At 34.6% G+C, this 26,941-nt stretch overlaps 2 protein-coding genes across 6 annotated transcripts; one reads left to right on the top strand and one right to left on the bottom strand.

Moving 5' to 3' along the window:
• The first annotated feature begins 1,437 nt into the window (after positions 1–1,437).
• On the top strand, positions 1,438–2,110 carry LOC114192256. The gene has a single exon (XM_028081916.1). The coding sequence runs from the start codon at positions 1,738–1,740 to the stop codon at positions 1,828–1,830; it is 93 nt and encodes a 30-aa protein (XP_027937717.1). The 5' UTR covers positions 1,438–1,737; the 3' UTR covers positions 1,831–2,110.
• A 5,183-nt stretch (positions 2,111–7,293) lies between these two features.
• On the bottom strand, positions 7,294–11,841 carry LOC114191549. 5 transcript variants are annotated; one of them, XM_028080784.1, is made up of 11 exons: positions 11,594–11,841; positions 11,196–11,267; positions 10,369–10,693; positions 10,147–10,262; positions 9,816–10,029; positions 9,478–9,737; positions 9,067–9,240; positions 8,868–8,984; positions 8,412–8,591; positions 8,126–8,172; positions 7,294–7,806 (listed from the first exon to the last, which is right to left on the bottom strand). In XM_028080784.1, the coding sequence occupies exons 2-11, from the start codon at positions 11,241–11,243 to the stop codon at positions 7,476–7,478; spliced, it is 1,812 nt and encodes a 603-aa protein (XP_027936585.1). In that variant the 5' UTR covers positions 11,244–11,267; positions 11,594–11,841; the 3' UTR covers positions 7,294–7,475. The 5 variants fall into 5 exon arrangements, with proteins under 5 accessions (XP_027936585.1, XP_027936582.1, XP_027936584.1 ...); XM_028080781.1 differs by having other exon boundaries at positions 9,816–10,262; XM_028080783.1 differs by having other exon boundaries at positions 9,478–10,029.
• Positions 11,842–26,941: the final 15,100 nt, after the last annotated feature.

The raw sequence follows: 26,941 nt of genomic DNA, 5'->3' as shown, positions 1-26,941 counted from the left end.
AATGCACCACAAATTTCTTATCCTTTCAAATTCTCTTTCAATTCCTTCCACTGATTTGCTTAGTTTTTTCACAATAATCAGAAAAAAATGACAAAAACCAATGCATGACAATGTAAACAGAGAATAAGGACTAATTACAAAGACGATCAAGATCTTGATTAACTTCAACAGTTCACATCTAGAATGAATGTTTTCATCTTTTTGGCAATGAAAAATTTTTGCCCTCAGTTTTCAATTTCCTTGCCTACACAGAAAATCAGGGTCGCTGGGTCCCGTGACAGAAAATCCATAGGCAGAGGCACACGTGTAAGAGTGAACGTGCATGACCAAATGTATCAACCTTATTGAGGGTGGCCAATAATGTTGAGGCTGTCCACTTCCAGAATAGCAGAGGTAGCGATGTGGGACTAATCTTTTAAATGTGAGGGTGAGAGCACGATTTATGAAGATGAAAATCAGAAGGAAAGGAAGGTCTTGAACATTGAGTGAATGTGAAGGAATTTGACTGGTGCCGGAAATGATAAGAGGAAGGCATGTCAGGTCGACAACGACAACGACCTGGTTTTGCTTTGAGGCAACACAGAACACGTGATCATGGCCACTACTAGAGGCACAACATTGCCTTCAACAAAATGTCCTTTGAGAAATCTGAACACATGATTGTGTTATGGCCTCGTGTGGAAAGGCATGTTCTATTTTAAGAGTATTCAACATCAAACCCAGGACGAATACATTAATTTCTTACCAGTACTATCCTGCTGCATTCAATTTACTCCTCACCCCACAAATTTATGTGAAATCTCACTTTTTCTGGGGGATAATGTGGGTGGTATGCTAATAAAAGCTGGTGTTTTTGATTGTGTCTTTTAGTCTTTCACCGAGGTTATAGAATCTGAATCATGACAGTGTTAATTACAGTACATAAAACATATCGAATGGGAGAAGAGAGAGACAAAAGACAGTTTCGTCCGTATTCTATAAGCATGGTGTACATGAGTCAGCTTGTTCAAGCACAGAATATTAATGGTGGTTTAGTCATCACCATGATAATCAATGAATCATGTCAACCATGACTTGGACTTAAAAAAACTCTAGGATCCTTATTATTGAGTCATGATTAGACCTACAATTCTTCACCACCCACCGACTGGTTTAGTATTTTATTTGACCTAAATATGGCAGATTAAGAATGGTTAGGCCTATAACCTATTGTATAACTGTCATTAAGAATGTCTTTATCTGGAGACAAGTTGCAACAATGAATGTATTTTACATTATCACGATTGGTGTGGTTTGTTTTTTATAGATAGAAGAAGGGGTTTCCACTGATGTCTTATTTAAATATGAAAAAGAAAATAAAACAAAATAGAAGATAAGAAACATTGTAACAAAGTTGATATAGACGGATCCCACAAAAGAGATAGGCATTGACGATGGGGCGACAAGGGTGACCCTTGGTCAGTAATAGTGGATGAGTAGTCCCTCTCAAGCGTGTTCGGCAAAGGAGACAGGCTCATGGGTGTAACTTTGTCATCTTAGGTGGATGGTGGCACATGTCCCAAAGCTGCAATCAGAGGCCACAAAAACAAAAGTCATCTACCACATTTTTCTTCCTTCGTATCTTCAAATCCTTTTTCCTATATATATGGTTCAGTCTTCACCTTCACCTTCAGTCTTCAGACACCCTTGAAGGAGAGAAGAAATGGCATTCTCAGTTAGGAGTTCAAAGCTTCGATCATGGGGAGGTGTTCCAAACAAGTTCGTCAGCAGAGGACACGACTTTACATAATCTGGAGATGCACTGTGTTGCTCTTGTGCTGGCACGAGTGAAACTCGATATTGAAGACATGGAAGAACTAGAGCTATGTTCGAGCAGAAGTTGGGGTTCCATACTTGCTGAGCACAATCAAGTGAAACTTGTATGGCCAGAAATGGAGAGTTTAGGGGGTAGAGTAGGTAACTAATGGGGCTATATGCTCAGCGTGTAAATTTAGAAACTAGCCTGTTTATAATTCAAAATGAAGACATAACTCAGTCTCTCATGTTTGAGTCTTTTTGATATCACACACACTGACATATAAACACTGCCCTTTGCTTTTAAGGTTTATTACTTCTGTGTCAGCGTGAATGGTACTGAACTTTCTGGAGTAAAAAGTTCTAATCCCTTTTTAATGTCATTCTGAAACTATATAGCTCACTTATTCAGAGAGTTCAGCATGACTTTAACATGACATGATGGCTGATTTAAGAGAACGTAGCTCCACTTTTCCTTTTCATCTCTGCCAAAAAAACATGATACCTTCTTTGTCAATTGGTGATGAGATGGCACACTTCATCATCATGCTGCTGTAGAAAATCTCATCTTAAATCAGTTCTTTCTTGGTCTAGAGAAATTGTTTAAAGTCTTTTGGATTCGTTCTGTATTCAATCTATTCTTCTTTGACTAAGGATGTGTTCAAAAGAAGATGGCAAAATAACTCATAGAAGGACAAAAATTTTCTAACACACATGCTATATACAGAGATGATGATGATGTGATGATTTTCTATGATGGAAGAAATGAAATGCCAACAACTTCCACCAACTTTTATTCCTGTGAAGGGAATTTTGGTCAAGTCATTAGCAAACCTAAGTGAAAGTAATTGTTACTAGACACTTCAGGAAACTAACTATAGTAAGCTCTCTAATTAGTTGGCTGTTCATATATATCTTTCAAGGTCATATTCCTTTCACACTTTCATTTTTTCTCCTAAACTTGACAATTCTCCAAATGTAGTTATCAAATGAATGCAGATAAAAACAGTGAGTATTAAATATATAAGATGTTTTCTTGAGGAAACAAAGGAAAAGATATCACTGATACACAAGTAATAAAATTAAATGTAAATTGGCAAATGGAAAATGTCTCATACTCTTGATCATGGAGTTGGATCTCTAACTACTTTCCCTAATAATTAAAATATGACAAATGGAAAAAGAAGAAAGTGAAAAGCGAAATAAAGGTAAAAAATTGTGAATAATTTAATTGATATAATAAATTTAAAAAATAAAATTATATGTTTAATAAATTTATCATGTTGGTTTTTTTGTTATGAATTAATTTTAATTAAATAGTAAATTATAAATTTGTTATGGTTAATATTAATATTATTTTATTATTATTTTAAATATTTTTAAAATTTTTATTTTTATTAGTATTTCTTTATTTAGTTTATGTTTATTATTATTATTTTAATATTATTAATGTTTTATAATTATTATTTTATTGTGTTATATAACATAATAAAGAAAGCTTCATTCATCATTGTCGCACTACCTTGCACAGCATCATAGCATTACTCCATCATTGCAATACCACATCACAATATGATTATAATGTAACACAACAAATCACATAATCCATTACTCCTACATGGATTCTGTGAAAAAAAAAACACAGACAAAAAAAAAATTGTAACAATGTCAGAGTGCTCATATGTAAAAATATTTTCAGATGGTTATTTAATTATGCAGAAAAAATGTGGATAAATACATCAATTGTTAATATTTGGTGTATATTTTTCCTTCTTTCTATTCAATTCCCCTCTTTCTCCTTACTTCACCTACAACCAAAAACAAAACATCTGAAGTTTTATCTCCTCACATTTCTCCTCACATTTGGACACAAACACATAACATCATTACCTTAAAAATAATAAGTTAAAGATAAAAAAAAAATTATTAAAAAATCTCATAGAAAGGTATTTAAATTAAAGAATAATACCTTTTAAGTTTTTTTAATAAAAGTATTTTTATCTTTTATTTATTATTTTTAATACTTTTGGTTTTAGTTTGAATTTTAATATTTAAAAGAATAATTAAAAAATTAATATTATGCTGCATTATAAAGTATTTATCATAAATTAAAATTTAATTATATATTCAAAAAGATTTATTTATTACAACTTTTAAATTACAATTTATATATTTAGATATATCTACTCATTATAAATGTTAGTTACATAAAACAAACATTTATTATATAATGTCCATGATAAAATTCTAGTTAAATCTGATTTACTCTCATATAATAGAAAAGTTATTAACACTATTTTGTTTTCATATTAAACCTTTGTAAAGTGTTAGTTGTTACAGAGCTTAGTGATTTAAAAATCTAGAACAGTTGATAAGGGCAGCATAGTGATTTTGTCACATGAGAAGGAGCAACCATAACTTTAACTTTCAATAAAATATATACAAAATTAATTGGTGATGGGATGGAACATGATAGCACACAAAAACATAAGTGGCAAAGCCAAATAGCAGAAAACCTGAAAAACACAAATGTTTCTAAAAAGAAAACCTTTTCCACGGTCAGACACGTGAACTGGTAGTGGAAAAACCTAACGCGCAAAAAAAGAGCGCTTTTACATGTCCTCCAACATTATTTACTCCCATTTTTTTATTTTTTATTTTTTAATTTCACCACACAATCTAATGGTCATGCATGATCAATGATTTTTCTGGCTTCATATCAGAGCTTGTTAAAAACTGGATTGGTTGCAATTTTTAAATTTTTTACTACTATCTTTCACAAATTTGATATTTATACTTTTTTCTCTCCTAAATTTCACTGTTTTAATTATAATTATTATCTTGACATTCATGCTGTTTAAAAAACAATAACAGAGGGTTTAAAATCCATATACCGACAGCGTTTATTACGAATATTGTTGAAGGGAGCTGCTCTCTGCACTTGTATATATTTTTTCATGCATTCGAATAAATATTTTAGCTTAAATCGTTTTGATTTTTGTAGCGAAATTTTAAATAGATTTCTATTTTTATTTGACTTAACTGAGTTCTTATCTTGAAAATTTTGTTTTCCATTAGTTGTATAGTAACATAATGATGTTAATTATGTGTGTCAGTACGTGGTTTTTTTTATTTTATTTTTTTTTAATTTTTAATTTTTTTTAAAAAAAATTAAAATTGTCATATGTCTATCGGACATTGTATCACGTGGCAGAGATAGTGTGATGTGGCAGTGCCACATGTCACTATTGGATGTGAATAATCTCAATGTAATCTCTGTATTTGTTATTTTGTCTCAATTTGGTCACAATTTTTTTAAATCAATTTCATCCATGTATCAAATTTAATTTTTATATAAATTTTACCATGGTATTTTTATTATATTTGATATTTTTAACAAAATTAAGTTTATTTAAATGTATATTTTGAACTAATATTTATTTAAATTTTGTTTGAAATATTTATATATCTATAATTGATAGATAAATGTTAAAGTTGCTTTAAAAATAAAAACTTTATAAATTCAAAAATAAAATTTAAAAAACAATTATAACAATTCTAACATTTGTCTATAAATTATTGATATATAAATATTTAAAACAATATTTAAATAAAGTCCAATGCAAAATATACATTTAAATAAACTTAATTTACTTAAAAATATCAATTACAATAAAAATACCATTGTAAAATTTATATAAAAAAATAAATTTGATATAGGGATGAAAATGATTCGATTTAAAAAAAACTGGGACCAAATTGAGACAAAATAACTAATACAGGGACTACATTAAGACTTTTTACATCCAATAGTGACACGTGACACTCTCATTGTCACATCACACTGTCTTTATCACGTAGCTCAATGTCAGATTGACACGTGACAATTTTAATTTCTTTTTCAAAAAATATAAAAATTAAAAAAAAAATCAAAAAAAGCACATGCTGACACGTGACACATAATTAATACTATTACTGTACAACTAACGAAAAGAATTGTAACGAATTTTTCAACATAGAAACTCAATTGAGTTAAATAATAATGGGGAGACCTACTTGAGATATTGCTACAAAAATTGAGACCTTGGAATGATTTAACCAATTTTTTATTCAGAATCATGGAATTTGTAATATATTTTTCATTTTTTATTTTAAAATGTACAATTCAAAATATAAAATATTATTTTAGTCTATACAATTCTAAATATAAAATTTTATAGAAATGTAGGTTAAAATTATAGAAGTGCAGAGGGAAAAAATGACCATAAATTATATATGTATATTTATTTATTTTATTATTAAAAATAAATTATAATTATAAAAGTAATATAAATATTTTTATAACTTTATTATAAATATTTATTTTGTATGTAATTTTTTTTATTATAGATAGTCATTTTAGTTTAAATGAAATAGTGAAATAAAAAAAATCAAATAAAAAAATGGTTAAATTCAAACCACATTTACTTTAAAAAAAATTTATTAAAATAATTATTTTAATTTAAAGAAAAATTAATTATTAAAGAGTAAAAATAGAAAATAAATGTGTACATTATATAATGATAAAATTAAAAACTTGTTTTTAGATTACATAATTTAAAAATTATTTTTAAAATTAGAGTAAAAATTTTCATATTTACAACAATGTAGTTGAAAAATATAGGGTACAAAAAGAAATTATCATACTAATGTATATATAGTCAAAGTGTGAATTCTGCATCAATTTGACTTATGTACAGTGATTGGCTTGGACAAAAGAATTTTAAAATAAAATTACAACTAGGATAGATGACTTGAGAGATTAAAGATGTGAATACCTACTAGTTTCATCTGTTTCCTAACTAAATACTGAAAATCACATAACTTCTTTTGTCACCAGTACAATTTTGAACTATCTTTTTACCTTCAAAAATTTAGCTTGATGACAGCTGAGACCTGATAATGCTTCGGCAGTTTCATCATGCACTTCCATAACTTCCTTTCTGCACTTACATAATATTTGTCCTTTTTAAAATTGTGTAATCTAAATATAAAAATAATTTTCTAATTATATAATTTTAAAACTTTCTAGATTATGTAATTTAAAAGTTAATCCAAAAGTCAATTTTTGCTAAAAAAAATTAAATTAAATAATTCAAAAAATATTTATTCAGAAGTCATATTGTACCATACATAAAGTCATTTTTATCTTTTAAATTGTATAATTCAAAAATCTTTTATAAAAACAAAAGATTTTTAGATTGTATAATAAAAAAGAGTAAAATGAAGAAAAAAAAAATGTGAGTGCAGAAAGCAAGTAATAGAGGTGCAATATGAGAAGGTATTACTCAACCAAACTACTAGAAAACAATTACTCAAATTTCTTTAACATTTATCTTCAATCAAACAATTCAATACTCAATTTATATATTATTAATTTCACTTTTTTCAACTTGCATAACTTTTACTTCTATTTTTTCTTTACTTTCTTCCACACATCCAAACACATAGCAATAACCATTGCAGGTGACAGAAGAAATCAAGTAATTCTCAGAGTCGTTTTATATACAAAATTTGTAAAACAAAGAGAACCGAACCTCGGAGTACTATATAGCAAAAATATCCAGATCACAAGTAATCAGTGACATCCAAGGATTCTAAGGTTTATTTTGTTGTATAAACAATAAGCACGAACCAAGCACTCAGTAAACTCCAGAATTCAGCTCTGCATCTTTCTCAAAAATATCCCACCCATCATCAAGAAGAGCATTGTGATAAGCTTTTGATTTTTCCTCCTCGTGCCCACCTTTTGGAGAAAGGTTTTCACTTGAGGTTACCTGGCTTGTCTTACTTCTTTCAGATGAATCAGTATGCACAGAAGCTACATCAGATGCCGCGGTTTTGTGGGACGTACCTGATGAAGCTAACTTGCAACTGGTCTGACTTGAGGTGAAGGATTCACTCAATGGAAGATTTGCATCAAATCTCTCTTTTAGAAGCCTAATATCCTGACAAATAACAGAAATTTCTCCTCTGCAAAGTTAAATGAAAAGTAAATATGTTAGAATAGAAAGTACAAAATTATTACAACTACACAGATATGCATGTTGAAGGAAGAAAGGCAGAAGACCGAAACAACAATTTCAGGGAAATTATGTCAAACAAAATGCCCTCTAGTACGACAATGACCATTTAAAAATATAACGTAATGGTTATAATCTAATAGTCTGGAACCTACAGTAATTTCAAAAAAGAAATAATAATCAACAGCTTAGAGAATTGGATTAAAAGATATAAATACAGTAAACAAGCAGAAAAATGTAACTACGTTTATTCAGAAAAAACAACTTACTGCAACATATCAACAACCTGCCCTCGATCCATAAGGAACTCCCGTAACTGCAGAGATTAAGAGGTGGAAATAAAAATTATAAATATCATCGAAGAAACTTCTCTAAAATAAATAAGGGTGTACCGCTCCTTAATTTAATTTGTGAATTATGATCTTAAACCACCAAAGATTTAAGGGCGGATAAACCGTAGTTCACTTTAAAAACAAGCTCACTTGAGGAGCTTGTACAAAAATATTACATGTAGAATAAATGGAATGGTTCAGAAGCACGAGAAACACAAGTAACCTTCGAATTCTCTTCTGCCTCCTGCTGTAGTCTTCCTGATTCATGTAGTACCTTCTCCACCAGTTTTTCCTGTTCAGCAAGAGCCTTTTGTGCTGATTCCTCCTTTGCCAGCTTTTCATTCTCAGCTGCTTTCTTAAATTCTTCTGCTGCAGCTAGTCGTGCTTCAAGAACTTGGCGCATCTGGAAGCCAGAATAAGGAAATGAACTAAATAAAAGGCTAGCAATTTTACTTCTTAATCATCAAGTTAAGCAATCCAATTGCACAAAGGAACATTTTTTAATCACGACCAAAAATTTTAAATCACATGCCTTCCTTAGCCATTATGTTATAGTAGAGAAGACTGAATATTACAACAGTCAGAAATGCGTTCAAGGTACTCTGAAATGAGAAATATGTGCAGCAAAGGTATGATGATTAAATTTCAAATGAACAAGCTAAACTAAAATGTAAAGCACCTCATTGAGTATTGCAAGAGACTTATCCCTTTCATCAGACAAGCTGAGTAGGCGTGATTGAAGTTCCTTCAGTTCAGTTGCCAGAATTGCTTTTTCCCCGTACACTTCTCCTGCATGCTGCAAGAACAAATTGACAATAAATATTTTTTGCACGTCTAATTCTAAACAATAAATGCAAAAGATTGTGAACTTTAACAACCATGTCATTTGCTTCTTTAGCTTGTTCCAGCACTGTTTTATATCCTTCTACCATGGCCAGAATATTAGACCCTCCAGTAGCAGCATCCAGACTGGCCTGCTCTGCAGCTTGCTCCTGAAGTTGCACATCCCTCATCAAGTTGATAAGAGATTCCATTGATGAAAACAAAGTTTTCTGCATCAATGTTCAATAATGTTAAGATGTCACAAGTATCAAAGTTACCACCAAACTATAAGCATATCATTCTATATTAACAAGGCTTATACATTGCTATGATATCTACTCTATTGCTTAATCATTCAGTACAACAGAAATGATTTCATTGTCATCTTCATAACCTCTGCCACATGATATATTGTTATAAAGCTAGTATTCCTAACATCCAAATATGAAGTCTAGGACTACTAATACCTTGTTACTTTTGGCGTCATCGATGATTTCCTCAAGCAGATCAATTCTGCATACTTGACTATATTGGCTAACTTCATTCTTTCCACCAACATCATCTTCAACATCACTAGTTTTGTCATCAGCACTAGAAAACCCAGCATTGAATTCTGATTGAAGACTATCTATAGAATTTAGTGTATTCCCTTGAGCAAGACAAACAGCTTGAACCTCAGAACTTTCTACCTCAATCAAGTTAGTTTCACAATCCTCCGGTATGTGACCTGTAGTGGCATCATAATCATCAGCTGAAGGACCTACAAAATCTACCCATTCTTCATTTAAACGGTTTCCAGACTCACTTCCATTGTTATTAGTGGATTTAGCCTCCTTGCTATGGTAGCTATGCTCAGGTTCCGTCTCTTGACATATACCAGAAGAAATCAAGTTTTCAGATTCAGCATCAACATGAGGTCGTCTCTGATCAATATTTTCATTATATCCCTGAATAAAGCAATTTGATATCTCCATAGCAATCTTGCTTGAGATCTCTTCAACGAAGTTATCTTCAACATTCTGCAAAACATCTAACTCTTTCATATCATCCATTCCAAGAAACTTTTCAGTAACACCGTTTGAATTATTGACATTTGACAATGTAGAATTGTCCAGAGCTTCATTTAAATCTGGTACCAATGAATAATCAGCTGGTTTGGTATATACAGAATGTGGAGCAGAAGAAGGCCCCACATCTATGTCTTGAACAAGCTGACGGTGCCTCAACCTACCGCCTTCCTCCTCACTTTCAGCTACATTTTAAACATGTCACAAAAGATACATTAGTAAACCAGACCAATGCAAACAAGGTACAGTGATATAGAAATAGAAATGAAAGGACAAAAGAAGCAACTCCACCTTCAACATTTAGTGGAGCCCCATGGGCATTATCCTGTGGAGGAGCAACTCCACCTTCAACATTTAGTGGAGCCACATGGGCATTATCCTGTGGAGGAGCAACTCCACCTTGAACATTTAGTGGAGCCCCATGGGCATTGTCCTGTGGAGGAGCAACTCCACCTTCAACATTTAGTGGAGCCCCATGGGCATTGTCCGATGGAGGAGTTGCAAGAGGTAATTTTTTGGACACGAACGGGATGACTTCCGCAAGAACAATTCCAGCAGCAAGATCAGCATCCTTTGGGTGTTCAATAGCCACAGCTCTCAGTAACCTCGCATCAACCTATTCAGAGAAAATTGATAAACTTCAGTTAGCGCTCAGTATGGATAACAAGTTTGACATGCTACCAGATTAGACATCTTTATAAATACTCTGATTACAGAATGTTTGATGATTTATATAATTATTGGCACCAGTAAGTAAGTTCATTCTCAAGCATATGTCAACTACCACGAGGAATTTCTTAACAGTTGAATAGAATACCTTTTTACTGATAGGCAACGCAACCACTATCCAGTCTCCCATACCAAAAACAGAGGAACTAATAGCAACAATAGAAACAATATCTATTCATCCAAATTGTACATGTTCATGAACTTAATGCTCAACTACGGAGTCCAATAATCTTTATTTTTATTTCATTAGTGTAATATTGGAATTGCAAATGAACTTCACAAATCAGAACTATAGTCCGAAAAACTACTAGATCACAGAGCAACCAATAGTTAATAATAATGTATTAATGTGCAATCACACTTTTGGGGAAAATAGTAAATAGCTATACCTGCGGAAATAACTCCTGCAAGCTTCTATAGACAGAATTGAAACCCATGATCAAGGTAGACAGTCTGCAAAACTTCAAAAAAGAAGAGATTTTCCTTTTTAATATTGATATTTTAATTATATAAAAACCGAAACATGTAAGCAATTAAAACCTAAAAAGAAAGAAAATTAGGGATCGTGAATTATGAATAGAATTCGTCCAAAAATAACATTGTGGAACCCTAAGCCAGATGTTTGAATATGCAAAGTTAAAGGCTCTTTCTTCCGTCTACCCGCACACCCCTTTTCATTAATTTTTTTCTAAACCCTTTGGCAAACGAAAATCGCTTGCTAATGCCAAAGTGAAAAACCCTATCACTCAAGATAACAAAAAAAAAAACAAAAGCGTCATCAAGATACCTTATTTTGAATAGGGCTAAGATGAGAGAAGGAAAATTGGAAAGAAAAAAAAAATGGAAGAAGAGAAGAAGGATTGAGGGTGGAATAGAAGAAGGAGAAGAGATGAGTGATCTTGACCAGTCAGTGTGAAAGTAGAATTGAATTGGGGAGCATATGAAAATTAACCAATTTCCTAATTCCTGGAAATGTGGAAAGTGACCAAGCTAAGCTATTGGATATTATTGTGATTTTCATCCAAATGGAGGGCTTTTCAGACCAAACGCAATACAATAAGACCATATCCACACGAAAATTTCATTATAAAGATAAAAATACTGTTACATGAAAAAAAATATTGACTGTAATGTGTTGATGTATTAAAAGCAGATGATAGATAAAAAGATTTTTTTAAATGATATAACTGAAATAAAATATTAAAAAATAAATATTCGAATAGTATAGTACTCATTATATCCTTCCTCTTATACAACACTATCCAACTATATAGAAGTAAAGTAATAACTTTTATTTTTATATCTTTTTTCTATTCTCTCCATTAAATTATCCAAATTTAATTTATCTCTTCTCTATTTTAATAATCACCATCTCATCCTAAAAGATTTAGAATTTCTTTTATTTATTTAACAAAAGTATTATACCACATATGCTATCCTAATATTATATATTATTATATTATATATTCAACATTTAATATTGCTCTATTCTTTAAAATTAATATGTGCTTGTTATTTTTAATTTACAATTTGATTGAACCCTTATCTCCATTGATTTTCTTGTTATTAACCATCTCATATGATTTTTTTTCTTCATAATTAAAATCATTTTCATTTTATTTTTGTTTGTATACTCGACTTTTAATCATTAACCGTTTCTATACATTAAGAAAAAGTAAAAGATGAGCACGGGTATATCTTAAGAAGTAATAAAAATATAATCTATTAAATCTGGAAGTGAAAAATAGTAAACATTAATAAGACAATTTCCAAAGGTTTTTGTACGGTTTGTATTTTCTGTTTAAACTATTAGTCGTTTAGTTTCCTTCTCCGGAAGTTTCTTGGAAAGCAACATTGGAGGGTTGTTATGGCATCGGGTAATGGAAAATCAAAATGCCGGTGTGAGTTGGAAATTTTTCATAACCTAATTAGATGATCCTTGATAATACCTCCTAAGAGTTTGAATTCCATATTCAATAAAAAAAAATCGAAATTAAATAATATATAAAAGTTCATAAATTATAACTTAAAATTTTTGAAACAAGGTTCTGCAATACCCTTTTCCAGAAAGTTACTAATGATTTATTGATAATAATTTTTTTAATATATGTTTTCTTTAAAAATCCAACGTTAATATTATTTTTATTAAAATATCTTTTAATAATAATTCTTATAAGGATTTAAAGAGGTTCTCAACATCCGAGTGACATGATTTATAATAACGGAAACACAAGAAAAGATAATAGAAAAGTGACATACATTTATATGGTTCAGGATCCTTAAGAAATTGATTATAAAATTCAGTATCTCAATAATAATAAAAACTTATATGTATGTTACAATTAATATAATAAAAATAATATTAATCAATTAAATTTCTTGAGGTGGGAAGTGAGGAAGGAGTACGGTGTTAATGTTCCGATTGCAAGTTCGAAAATATTATTAGGACCAACCACCATATTCATGAGGTATTGTCTGCTTTGGAGCATGAAACTCCATCACAATTTTATCCTTAAAAGACATCTCGGAGAGTGGAAGAAGGAAAACGTATTTAAACTACCTTAGGCCTCGACTTCTAAGCAATGTGAACTATGGGTGCAGTAGGAACATAGGCCCCCAGTCGAGGTCTAAGTGGAATGAGTAGATCATCCCTAATGGTGGGCTTAAGGAACCGATGGTTCCGTTATCGTCCTCACAGATGGTGTCAATGTTCTGAATATGTTTGTATTTCTTTCTCCGAAATCTTTAGCTTTTTAAAAGTTCTTAAATATAGAATATCCACTGAATTTCCCTAATGTACAAGGGTATTTCTTACTGTGAAATCTTCAATTTAGACCAAGATTACCATAGGGTCATAATGCTTTGGATCAATTGCATGAAAGTATTCATCCTAGAATGTGATAGGAAGCATTCATCTTATGGGGTACATGGAGATAACATTTATACTTTGTATGGCTCAAACATACCTTTTCCTAGCTGAGGTGGTCGCTCCTCCCCCATCAAAACCTTTTGAGATAGAGTTAATAACTCCTCTTAAAGGCCTTTCTCGAGGCTCTCGCTCCCCTTTCTTACTATCCACCTTCCTCTTTAAGGTTTCTTCCCAGTTTTTTTTTGTTCCCAAATTTTCTTTGAAACTTACTATCATCCTTTCTCTCACATTCATTTCTTCAAGAATATCCACCATCACCTCATTTGATGAATCTGCGAAGGTGCCCTGCTTGTACCAATTCTACAATCTTATCCTTTAAGGTATAACAATCTTTAGTCGTATGGCCATAATTATGGTGGTACCTGAAATGTTTTGTAGCGTCGACATTGGAAGGTGTCAACACATTTTTGGGAGTGGATATGAGATCAGCATTGAGGGCTTTTTCAAGGATCCTTGCTCTGTTAGAAGTCAACGGGGTGTAATGGTTATACCTCAGCTGTTTTTGTTCTCGGAACTTATGATTTGGCCAAGATATCCTTTCTCTTTATATGCTCTTCTTGTCGTCAACCTATATCCTGGTAGCATTATGAAATTCATTCACTTCCTCCATGTGCATAAATTTAGTGGCTTGAGTTTTGAGCTCATCTAAATCAATCACAGTTTTTTACATAGGTTACCCACAAATGGTCCTGACCTAAGTACGATGATGAGATGATGCATTACTACTTCATGATTCAGATTAGGGATGTTCAAGAATATTTTACTGAAATGCTCCATGAACACTCACATGGATTCTCCTTTCTCCTAACGTATGTTAATCAAAGCCAAAGAGGTAAGGTGATATGGTTTGTGGTGGCAAACTGTATTCCAAAACATGTAGACAGTGCTTCAAAGCAGTCAATAGAGTTAGGATGAAGTCGCGTAAACCAAGCAAGTGTTGGGACCCTTCAGAGAGGTCGAGAAGATACGACAAAAGATAACATCATCTGATGTGTACAACCCCACAGTGGGCGCCAATATTTATATATGGATCTGAGTTGTCTTTGAAAGGTCTTGATCTCCACTCTATGAACTTCAACAACACGCCTTGGACAATCTTGCCCTGATGTGAATGAGGGTTGGGTACCTACAAGTACTCTAACACTCAAGTCAGTGGTCAGGATATATTGGAAAATCTTAGTGATAGTAATGGGCTAAAGATACCTTTTACTAATGTTCCGGTCACCTTACACACTTGGTTCTCATTTATGGATTTCAAGAGCGTTTATATTCCTTCATAAATGTTCATAAATGTTTTGTTGTAACAATCGTAACGTCCTAAATGCTAATTATCGTAATCTTTACCTGTGTTAGACCTATTATAGTTTTAAGTCGATATGTTCTCAGTCCAAGGTCGGGATGTTCTCATCTCGTAGCACTTTGTTTAGGTACATTAATTTTTATGAGATGAGCCTAACTAAAATGGTTTTTGCTTAATATGTTGAGATCTAGCTGGCCCTACCTCCTGTAAAGTAGCCCCCCAGGCTCGCTGTTGAATTGAATTGAACAAGAGTCTTGAAATTTCTCCAAGTGAAACCATGATGTATTAGAAAGTAACATCCCTTATGGTTTTAACTTTAGGCGAGATATGTGGGAAAAAAAGGGTTAAATGAAATTGCCATCTTTTGGGCCGAGATATGTTAGACAATGGTGGCCTTAACTAAATTGAAAACCTTGCAAGCCTTGATGTGTTGGGAAGCAATGACATTAAATAGGTTAGAAATCCCCATGTCTTGAGGTATATTGGGAAGAAATAGTCTTGATTTGGTGGAGATTCCATAAATTAGGGTGTATTGGGAATCAACACTTGGATTACATTGAAAATACACATGGGCCGAGGTGTATTCACCCTTTTCTGTTGATATGTATGTGGCTCCCAATATGTCCTCTTCCACTGTAGAATGTAATGCAAAGAAATCATGTTGGCCAAGGTATTCAAGGCTCCCACAATGTGCCTTGCAACTTCAATATTAAATGCCAAAGAACAAGGTTGGGCGAGATATGCAAGGCTTCAAAAATGTGTTATTTAACTTCCACATTTTATGTAAAAGAACCATGTTGGTCGTGATATGCAAGGTTCCCAAATTGTGGTCTTTAACTTCAATATTAAATGCACAAGGTCTATGTTGGTTGTGATATGTAATGCTCCAAAAATATGCCTTTCAACTTTAACATTTAATGCACATAATAATGCTTGGTCAAGACATGCATGACTTTCAAATGTGCTTGCCACCTTTACATTTAATGCAAATACTCAAGCTTGGCTGAGATATACATGGGTTCAACGTGTGCTTTTGAATTGCAATCATTTAGTGCACATGAACCGTGCTTGGTCGGGATATATATGGTTGCAAAAACCATAAAGTCGTAATCAATATCTAGGTAAGGTGTATGATGTGTGGTAGTGCACAACAAATAAGGAGTCTCAACACCTCATCCATTGGCATGCAAAGAGTCATGGCATTCTGTCCGTTGATTTGAATAGATCCGATGGTGGGAAAGCTTTGAGCCCATTGCTCATTGTAAGACCCGTGAAAATTAATTAATTAAATAATTAATTAATTAATAAATGCGGGTAGTGGGAGCCTTTATGGCATTTAATATTTATTGTTGTGACGTGGAAAAGTACTAGCCCAAGTGGTTGAGAGTACATGTTTGTGTGAGAGGATTTGGGTTTGTACCTTGATGTGATAAGCTAAGGAAACCAGGTTAAGGGAGCTGAACCCGTTTTATTCTTGGATTTCCAGAATTAGTTAAGGGAGCTGAACCCGTTTTATTCTTGGATTTCCAGAATTGGTTAAATAGTTGTACCTTGAGGTATACAAAGAAAGTTTGAAAATGTTAACCCTTTTTATGTAAACAAAGTGAGGTTGAACCGATAAGCAGAATGTGAGTTAAGAAGGCAACATACCTTGAAGTGGCTAAGCTAGAAGGGTAGTGCAAACATGAGTAACTCATAAAGGCTATTATGAATTGAAGATTTTTTTTGGGACCAGGTACTATGCAGAGGGATGGAGAGAGTATATGTCTATGAAATTACAGTAGCGGGATATAGGTTTGGTAGGTTGAATATAAGTTGATCTAAGAATGAAAAAATCTTGAAATTATGAACCTAAAGTAGCATAGGCACTTTTGGGTGACGAGAGAAATATTTTAGTATTGACATAGTTTTTTTAGGGATGTTCAATGAGGGCTTGGACAATCTGACTTAAGTGACTAGAAAACCAGTAATACACAACCACTGATATGTCGCCTAGCGGCGAGCTATGCTCCGCCAGGCGATAGTGTCAAAGTAGAGAGGATTGGGAGTTTGTAGCGCATGGCGGTAGGGGTCGTCCCGCCAGACGATAGAAGCAAAGTTAGTGTGCAGAGGCACCTGGCGGTACGTGTTTCCCGCCAGGCGGTCTAGAAGTGGGTAGTGCCTGGTGCATTGTCAGCAGTGTCAGGCGATTTTGTTGCAGCAACATTCGGTTTGCTGGTATTGGTTGCACAATTTACAAGGCTTTAGTGATGCTTCAAAGGTGGGTTTGTTGGTGTTCCTTGAGTTGAGCTCGAAACGTATTCCTTGAGTTGAGCTCGGGATAGGGGTTAAGCACGTGGCATTTGTCGAGTTGAGCTCGAAATGGCATCCCTCGAGTCGAGCTCGGAATGGCATCCCTCGAGTTGAGCTCAGGATGGCAGACAAACACGAGGAACCCTTGAGTTGAGCTCGGGTTGGCGAGTGTTACCGGTGTGAGTGTGCTAGTTGTGGCCAGTACGGATGGGTCCAAATAGATTGCCCTCCTCAATAATTAGCTGACGAGTTTGGTAGTCTTGGGACGTTACGAACTATGTTCTTATTTGGGAACTCCACCTGACATTACGGTGTATGATCTGTGGCAATGGTTTCCCACACGTGCTCTATTGTTGGTTGTGGCCGATAGGTATGACAGCAAGACATCTTGAGGTATTCACTAGAAGATGTAGAACACGATTAACATGGTGGTGGCCATGTGATGTGATATCAAAGGATGGAATTCCTTTGACGTGTTTGTGTGATTGTATAATTGTGCCATATATATGTGTATATATATATATGTGTGTGTGTGTGTCTGTGTGTTTATTTTGTTAGCTCACCCTATCTGCTTGTGTTTGGCGATGATTGTGTACGCGGTACACGGGAGAAAATGATGTTGCAGGTGGATCTGGTGAGACTTAGAAGTGGAGCGGGGAAAACTCATGGGAACGGTTTTATTGAGTTTTTATCACTTACGATTTTGGAATAAAGTTGTAAACTATTGTGAGACTGTTTTGGTATTTTATTGAATTTTTGAGAAAGTTGAATTTAGAGTTATCTTTATTATGAAATAAATTATTTGAAATTTCCCGCGTTTTTGGGAAATGGATTTATAATTAATGAGATTTTATTTTCTTATTTAAACCTGTAATATCCGGTCGAGATGTTACACTCATTAAGGTTTTTTGTATGCTATAAATAGAGGTGGGGGACTAAAGGTTTGATAAAGCCTTTTTGTTGCCTAAAAGACTCAATCAAATCCAAATTCCCCTTAAAAATGCAGTATAAGGAGAACCTTGGGAATCAATCTGTGGACATGGCTAAAGTCAAATGCAATGTTTATACTTGAATTGTGGTGAGAAAATTTATTCAAAATCAACACCTAAAAACAGAAAACTCAAAATCATCAAATGCAAAAAATGCTATAAACTATATATGAATGCATGGCATGTAATGCAAAATAGTAGGGAATGATGAATAAGCTAATTTTAAATGCTCAAAACATGTTTAATGGTCAAAACTAGGCTAATGCAATGGTTAAATTGGTCCAAATTCATCAAACTCGAAATATGCCAAAAGTCAAGAACATGTTCATGAACAAAGTGCATGGTAGTCTCAGATTGAGATATTTTTTTATGATACAATCGAAAATGTAATGATGTAGAATGATTATAAATGATCTCAATTATATCTAGAAATTAGAGTTACTCGCTTTGGTGCACTGCACACAAAATTTCCAATATCATGAACCATAATTCCCAAATTTGAGTAGAAGCGTGATTTCGATCAATTGTACTAATTTGTGCAACAAAAATGCATTAAATGTGCACAAAGCTTTGTAATGATGTAGGGAGTGAAACTAGAACTGTCAAAATGACTTGGAACCCGCGAACCAACCCGACCCACTACGGGTTCGAGCCAGGTTGGGTTGAAATTTTTTTACAAATTTTAATACGGATTAATTTTTGACTCAACCCACCTAGAAACCGGCTCACTTAGGTTGATCCCGTGGTGAGCCGGGTTGGCTCACCAACACATAAATAAAGGGTTACATGTAAGACCCGCAGAATTTAATTAATTAAATAAATAATTAATTAATAAATGCGAGAGGCTAGTGCATTTATGACATTAAATTATGTTAAGTATGATGTGGAAAAGTGCTAGCTCATGTGGTTGAGAGTACTTTAGTTGTGTGAGAGGACTTGGGTTCAAGTCCTAAGTATGTCAATTGTGTGTTATTTGTTTTTATTGTTTTAATAATATGTTGGGCCACGTTTTTGTATGAGATAATGCTTGAGTTGTGTGTTTTAGCAAGAAACATAAGTTGGCCTGGTGGTTTGGATTTGACTTAGCATTGGGAAGGTCATGGGATTGAACCTGGGTGAGTCAAAATTTAACTCTTTTTGTTAAAAGATGAATTGTGGGCTGAATAGGAAAGGGTGGTAAAGACCAAGCAGAAAAGAGGTAGCTAAAGGGCTGGGAAATAATCAATTAAAGACAATCTCGTTTTTTTACCTTACCAAGTGTTAAGACCTATAAAAGGCAACTTTTGAGAAGAGAACCTGGGTGAGTCAAAATTTAACTATTTTTGTTAAAAGATGAATTGTGGGCTGAATAGGAAAGGGTGGTAAAGACCAAGCAGAAAAGAGGTAGCTAAAGGGCTGGGAAATAATCAATTAAAGACAATCTCGTTTTTTTACCTTACCAAGTGTTAAGACCTATAAAAGGCAACTTTTGAGAAGAGAATAGGGTTTGGAAAGCTGTTTTCTGAGAGGTTTTAGAGGGAGGACGAAAATTGAGAGTGAAGGGAGAAGTGAGAGTGAGGTAGAGGGGGAAAAAGGAAGTGGTGGTACGGTCAGTCTGTGGTGATCAAAGGAATCCCTCAATTTCAAGCTTTAAGCGGGGAAATTTCAGGTTAGGGGAGCTAAGCCGAATTTCTATGCTTATGATGTTGTTTTGCATGATCTGTGATGAATTGGGTTCTGAATTGTCGTTTTGCATCTGAGGGAAGTAAGGGTTTGGGTTTGGGTACTGTTATATTGAATGTTGGCCTAAAATGCACGTGTAGTTTGGGGTTATGAACTGTATGTATTACAATGGTGCAAAGTTGTGTTGTTGGGGCATAATTTCGAGTCCAAATAGGTGCATAAGTTTAATGAATTGGTGTTGAATGAATTGGATAGTGTGAGTCGTATTTTGGGTCTCTAGAATAGTGGGTGCATGCGTGAATCAGTGCCAAAACCTGCAATTCTCGCTCAGGCGAGTCAGGCTCGCCTAGGCAAGACGTGCAGGAACTCATAAATCTCTCTCTGCTCGAGCAGTTCGCTCAGGCGAGATGAATTGGTCTTGGGCGATAGACCATCTCGCTTAGGCGAGGGTGACTCTCCCAGGCGAGAAATCTGTGCGTGCCTCGAGTGTGTTGGTTGTACATCTCGCGCAGGCGGGGTTTGTTGTTTAGGCGAAGATGTGTCTCGCTCAGGCGAGAACCTCTCGCCTAAGCGAGAATTCGAATAGCATTCTAATGGAGGTTTACCACACAGCTCAAGCGAGGGAGGAGAATCTTGGGCGAAACGTGATCTCGCCCAGGCGAGTGTGACTCACTTAAGCGAGGGTTCGTGGTTGGTTTCATGTATAATGCTCGCTCAAGCGAGGTAACCTAGCCTGAGCGAGATGAACTAGAATGCTTAGGCGAGAGATGGATGTTTAAGCCCAGAGGTGGATGGATGATAAGTTCAGAAGCAAAATGGTTGCAATATTGGATTGATTAGAGTTTGAGTGATGATGGGGGATCTACAATGTTCCTAAGATATCTCGATGGCGAGCTTGTTGGAGTTCCATGGGTCGTGGCCCGGAACATATCTTTGAGTTGTGGTTCAGGATAGGGATAAGCACGTGGCATTCTATGGGTTGTGGCCCGGAATGACTTCCTTGAGTGGTGGCTCGGGATAGCAGATGAACACGAGGAACCTTGAGTTGTGGCTCGGGTTGGCGAGTGTGTCGGTGGAGTGTGCTGGTTGTGGCCAGTACGGATGGGTCCAGATGGATTGCCCTCCTCAGTGAGTCACTGACGAGTTTGGTAGTCCTGGGACGTTGCGGACTATGTTCGTATTTGGGAACTTCACCTGGCGTTACGGTGTGTGATCCGTAGCATGGTTTCTGCACGTGCTCTATCGGTTGTGGCCGATAGGTGTGGCAGTAAGGCGCTTCAAGATACCTAATAGGAGATGTAGAAGACTGTTAACATGGTTGTAGCCATGTGAAAGAAATGGAACGAGGTCCCTGATGTACTTAATATACATGGTGGTGGCCATGTGGAGGGAAGGTAACGTGACTTCCATTAAGTGCATCAGTGCCCATGGTGGTGGCCATGTGATGGAAATAGAGTAAGATTTTGTGGAAAGAGAAAAGATACTTGATATGGTTGTGGCCAAGCAGTATAAAGAAGAAATGTGTTGTTGTTATACTATTTGTACTGGTTAACATGTATATGCATATGTGACATATATTTTATATGTTTTAACTGTTAGCTCACCCTATCTGCTTGTGTTTGGCGATGATCGTGTACGCGGTACACGTGAGCAGGTGATGATGCAGGTGGAGCTGGTGAGGCTTAGCTGCGGAGAGAGGCTGTTTATGGGGATTTTTATGTTCATGTTTTTGTCACTCTATTTTCACATATGATGTAAAGGCCCATGGCCTACTTGACTAAACTCACACTTTTGTATGTATGGACTTATTGGTGGTTTTAATGAAGTTTTTATTTTTCCCGTGTTTTGGGGAACTGAGGCATTATTAATGAATGAGTTTTTACATAAATGATGCTGATGTAATATTTTGTTTTAATTTTTATTAAATCCGTAATATCCGGTCGGGATGTTACATTACACATGTGTTTTTATTATATTGGGTTTTGCATTTAGGTCGAATTATGTTGTCTTTTTAGCTAACACATTGGTATTTTTGTGATTTTGGTTTGTAGTTGGTATTTAATATCCTTTTGGATTGCATTTGGATTCTATTGAAGTTAATTTAGATTTTAATCATAATTATAATTTAGTTTTTTTGAGATTGAAGAAAGAAAAAATTGTACTTTTTTAGTTAACTGAGCTAGTGAGTTGAAGGTGGCAATGACAAAAAAATGGTGAGGTTCATCTTTTTATAGTGCATAAAGTGTGTGAACCCGTGATAATAGAAATGTTGGAATATTTTTCTCATGATGGAAATGAGTTGAAGGTGACAATGACAATAATATTTTGGACATTGAGAATGAGAAAGATAGTGAGGAGGGTGGTTATGAAGGTCAAATTAAGTTAGATAAGGGAGGTGAGGTTATGGCTAAACCTGAGTGTGATAAGGGGGTCTATGCGAATTAGATAAAGGGGTGAGTGTATGGCTCAATCTGAGTTAGATAATGGTGGTGGGTGTAAAGGTCAAGGTCAATTACATGAAATGTGTAAGTGTATTGCTGAAGTTGGGGTAGATGTTGTTGTTGAGTTAGATAAGAGGGTTGAGTTAGATATTACTGGTTAGTGTGAGAGTGAAGCCTAACCTGACTTAAAGGAGGGGGTGAGCATGTAGGTGATAGAGACTTTCATGTTGAGAGTTGGAATGAGTCTAGACCTAATGATAGTAGTGATGAAAGTGTTGATGATATTTGTAAGACCCGTTGAATTTAATTCATTAATTAATAAATGCCGGTAGTGGGAGCCTTTATGACATTAAATTCTAACTTGTATGACGTGGAAAAGTACTAGCTCAAATGGTTGATAGTACTTGGTTGTCTTGAGAGGACTTGGGTTCAAGTCCTATGTATGCCATTTATGTGCTATTTAAATTATAATTATTTTTATAGTTATGCTTGATCATGTGGAGTGGTAATAGAATTATAAGAATTATCATTAAACATGAGTTGGTTGAATTGGTTATACAATTGCTTTTGGATTGACTGGTTGTGTGTTCGAACCTTGGTAGGATCAAATTGAACTTTCTTTGTGCCAAAATTTCATTTGGTATGAAAGGGAAAGGGCAAGGAAAACCCTAGCAGTCAAGAGGGGCTGGAAAAAACTGCTCATAATGAACCCTTGAATGGCAATAAGCAACCACATTAAACCAATTTTCGTTTTTTTATCATCATTGCCAATTAAGACAACAATTAGTAACCAATTAAACGAGAGGGAGAGTGTTTTGGTTGTGAGATCCAGGAAATTCATAAAAAATAATAATTAATAGAATATAAGAGATGAGGGGTTGACACTACCTTAGGAGAGTTCTTTGATAAATCCTAGACAAGAAACAATGTGAACCTAAGTGGTTTAGAGCACTTAATTATGTTGAAGGGGCTTGGGTTCAAGTCCCGAGCATGTCATTAGTAGATTTATTTAATTTTGTTTTATTTTGCTACTATATTATGAATGTAAAAGCATGATTTAAGTTCATACAAAGGGGTAAATTGACATGAATAATGTGATTGGTTTGTTGGTTTGCATGTTGTTGAGGGGTTGGAAGCATGTGGGTTTGAACCTTGGGTTGAAGGAAATGGACCCTCTATATTTTTATGTTTTGTTAGGTGATGAAAAAACCTAGAAACTATAGAAATTCCCTGGAAATCAGAGGGGCGTCAGTTAGGTGCAATAACGAAGAGTAATGGCCATTAAACTTAAAAATATAAATTAATTTCGTTTTCCTTTTTATTTTTATTTAATTCGAGCTGAATTGGTGAGAGGGAAAGGAGTGTGTGTGAAAACAAAGGGTTAGAGAGTGTGACAGCCAGGAGAAACAGAGAGGGGACTGGAAATTTACGTGGTTCAGAGGGAGAGAGTGAGGGTGAAGGGAGTTGAAGAAGATACCCTTAGAGGAGGCTTTGGATAGCAAGCACAAATCATTTAATTGCAATTGGAGCAAGGAAATCAGGTAAGGGGAGTTGTTTTTTTTAAAACTCTTTTCTGTTTGGAGATATCCTGGAGTTGATGTTTCTTTGAGTGCGCCTCTATTTCCTTGTTACCGATATATATATATATATATATATATATATATTATATACAGGGGTGTGTGGTGGTGAAATTATTTTGTTTGGTTGTCGGGTTTCATGAGTTTAACTAATAATATGGAGTTGTATAATTTTGTGTTATATTTGGTGAGGCAGAAGTTGGTTTTTAATGTGCTGGCTTGGTATACTGTTTAGCAGAAGAATTGTGGGGGTGCTGGGGTTTCATTACATTTTCTTATGAAATGAAATTGTTTGGTTTAAGGGTTGTCAATGGCAAAGGCAGATTCAAGTGACACGTTTGGGTAGTGATGTTACGCAATGTACATAATTTTGTTATTTATTTGCTGATAGGAGTTCTTTATCTTATAAAGGTAGTGGAAGATTTTAAGGGGTTGAAAGATTTTAACATGATAATTTGTTTTATTAGCACAAGTAGACGACGGTGTAAGACTTTCAGTCTAATTAATTAGGCAATTGTGGATGTGTTTTCATAAGCGTGAATTAGAGGTGGCATTAGGTTATTTTGATTTCGGCATGAATATATGAAATGGAAGTTTCCCGATTTTGTTAGAATAATATATATAATGTATGTTATAAAACTTTATAATAGTATTAGAATATTATATAGCTTATAGTTCATAATGATTTATATAATATTCCATTAAAATGTCAGTACGGGTTGGTGTACAAAAACAAATAAAACTGAAACCAATATATTATAATATGTGGGTTGCATATCAAATATATAATCAATGATATTTTTACACGGTATGAAACATTAGAGTTACGTTGGTGATAGTCTTGCTTTATTTTATGGGTAATATGATGGGAATAGTTAAAAGTATACAGTGGTCATGGGTTGGACTATTTTATATATGGATTATGATTCTTGGGTGTTAATTTTAAGTCTTTGGTTGTTTCTTTTATTTACGTAAATGAATGGTTGCAATTATTAGTTACGATTCTTGTTTTTTTTTACACGACAACAATTCTAATTGGTGATGCTAAAACGATGTGCCCATGTGATGCAGTACTAAGGAATGATTGCGTATATACATAAGTAGTCAATTTCTTTTTAGATGAATTAGTAGAGTTCTGTTTTTCTATAACAGTGGCAATGTTTTATTATTATGGGTTACAATACCGACAAAAAAGAAATTGTGAGGGGCTTTAGTAGTGTGTTTAAGAGGTTTATTATTTTCAACCGAAGATTCTTTTATTAATTGAGTTGATTTTTAAATGTTGTTACTGTTGTTGGAGTTAGATTGATGTTGTTGCCTTCTTAGTTCATATGTGCAATGTGTGTTACTAACCAAACTCTAGTGCCATGAGTAAAATTTGTGAAGGTAAGAGTGTTTCTTCATGTTTATGCTTGTGATTTGTGGAGGTGCAATATGATTTTGAACCGAATTGAGTTAATACTCAATTGGATGTTTTAAGAAGTGCATAGGATGATTCGAGAGGGTTAAAACAGGTTGTACAATAATTAAACCAGTAGAATCACACTACTGGTGTAGTGTCTAGCGGTACGGAATAGACTGCCAAGCGATAGGTGAATCAGGGAAGTTCTTGTAACGAGCGACGTTCGACGACATGTTAAGACCGCCAAGCGGTTTAGAGTACAATTTCACCTGGTGGCGCTTAGGAAGCATCAGACGATAGTGCTGGGACAGGGATCCATTGCAGATGGATTTGCATGGATGTGTCTGATGGCTTGGTCAGGGATATGTTGGATTAGTTACGAGCGGGGAGGTTCGTAATGGAGATTTTGATGCGTGATTGATGCGGGCGGGGAGGTTCGTATCTTTTGTACTCTTGTGTGGGGATACGAACGGGGAGGTTCGTATGTTCCGTGCTCACACTTGAGGCTACTATGAGCGGGGAGGTTCATAGTAGGTGTTCACGCATGTTGGACTACGAGCGGGGAGGTCCGTAGAGTTGGACCACGAGTGGGTAGGTTCGTGGGAGCATGATAATCCCTAAGGACCAAGGCTGTGAATGGATCTTTCTCATATAGGTTATGAGATTGGGGGTATAATGTTATAAAAGATCACTAAACTAAAATTAACTAAGTTGGATTGGGTGAGGGTCAATTCTTATTATCTTATTGTTTATATTCTTTTTCTTTTTCAGCTCACCCTTTCTTGTTTGTGTATTTGTGTTTGGTGATGATCACGTGACTTGTTACGTGGGAGCAGATGTGACTTTGGGTGAGAATGCTGAAACATAGCGACGGAGCGGGGGCTTACGATTGGAGATTTTTTCTATATTTTCATTTCATGCATTTTGTAATAGATTTTATGACGTTTTTCTCTATTATGAACTTGTAATAAAAATGAAGTACTATGATTGGATTATCGCGATAAAAGTTTTTAATTTTCCCGCGCTTGGGAACTTTATATAATGTTTGGATTTCCAAAAGAAAATTCATGATTTATGTTGTATCTAGTAATATCCATCTGGGGTGTTACATTGGTGGCTGCCATTGTGCTTGCAGAACAGAGAACGAAATTAGAGAGTTGTTGTGAGGATTGAGTGAAAAAAGGAGCTGTTTTGGGATAAGGTCAAAGGAAGATCATTGGTGATCAAGATGGAATTCACAACAACTCCAATTTAAGCTAAGGAAATCAGGTTAGGGGAGCTCTACACATTAATCTTTATATTTACAAATGAATTGTATGATAAGTATGTGATAATTATGCATGAACCTCCATCTGTTCTATTAAAATTTGTGTTTCTTGGAATTTTCCAGAAACCGCCTGGCGGGCTATTCGTAGTCGCCAGGCGACACATACATTTTTGGGTTGTTTTTGTGTTCCTGATAGGAACTGCCTGGCGGCATGTTGCAGACCGCCAGGCGATGCAAGCTCGTAACCCATTTTCTGGGTTTTCCTGATGAAGTGTC

The sequence above is a fragment of the Vigna unguiculata genome, chromosome 7, assembly GCF_004118075.2.
Source record: "Vigna unguiculata cultivar IT97K-499-35 chromosome 7, ASM411807v1, whole genome shotgun sequence".
Taxonomy (NCBI): domain Eukaryota; kingdom Viridiplantae; phylum Streptophyta; class Magnoliopsida; order Fabales; family Fabaceae; genus Vigna; species Vigna unguiculata.
The sequence above is the reverse complement of the archived record's forward strand: the minus strand, read 5'-3'. Positions and strand labels throughout refer to the sequence as shown.

Excerpts from the sequence above, each read along its gene's own strand:
- LOC114192256 (XM_028081916.1), top strand. The coding sequence starts at position 1,738 with ATGGGGAGGTGTTCCAAACAAGTTCGTCAGCAGAGGACACGACTTTAC.
- LOC114191549 (XM_028080779.1), bottom strand. The coding sequence starts at position 11,243 with ATGGGTTTCAATTCTGTCTATAGAAGCTTGCAGGAGTTATTTCCGCAG. Across the intron at positions 9,241-9,477 it reads ATGACGCCAAAAGTAACAAG|AAAACTTTGTTTTCATCAAT; the intron begins GTATTAGTAGTC and ends ACATTGATGCAG. Across the intron at positions 8,173-8,411 it reads AGGCAGAAGAGAATTCGAAG|TTACGGGAGTTCCTTATGGA; the intron begins GTTACTTGTGTT and ends TAATCTCTGCAG.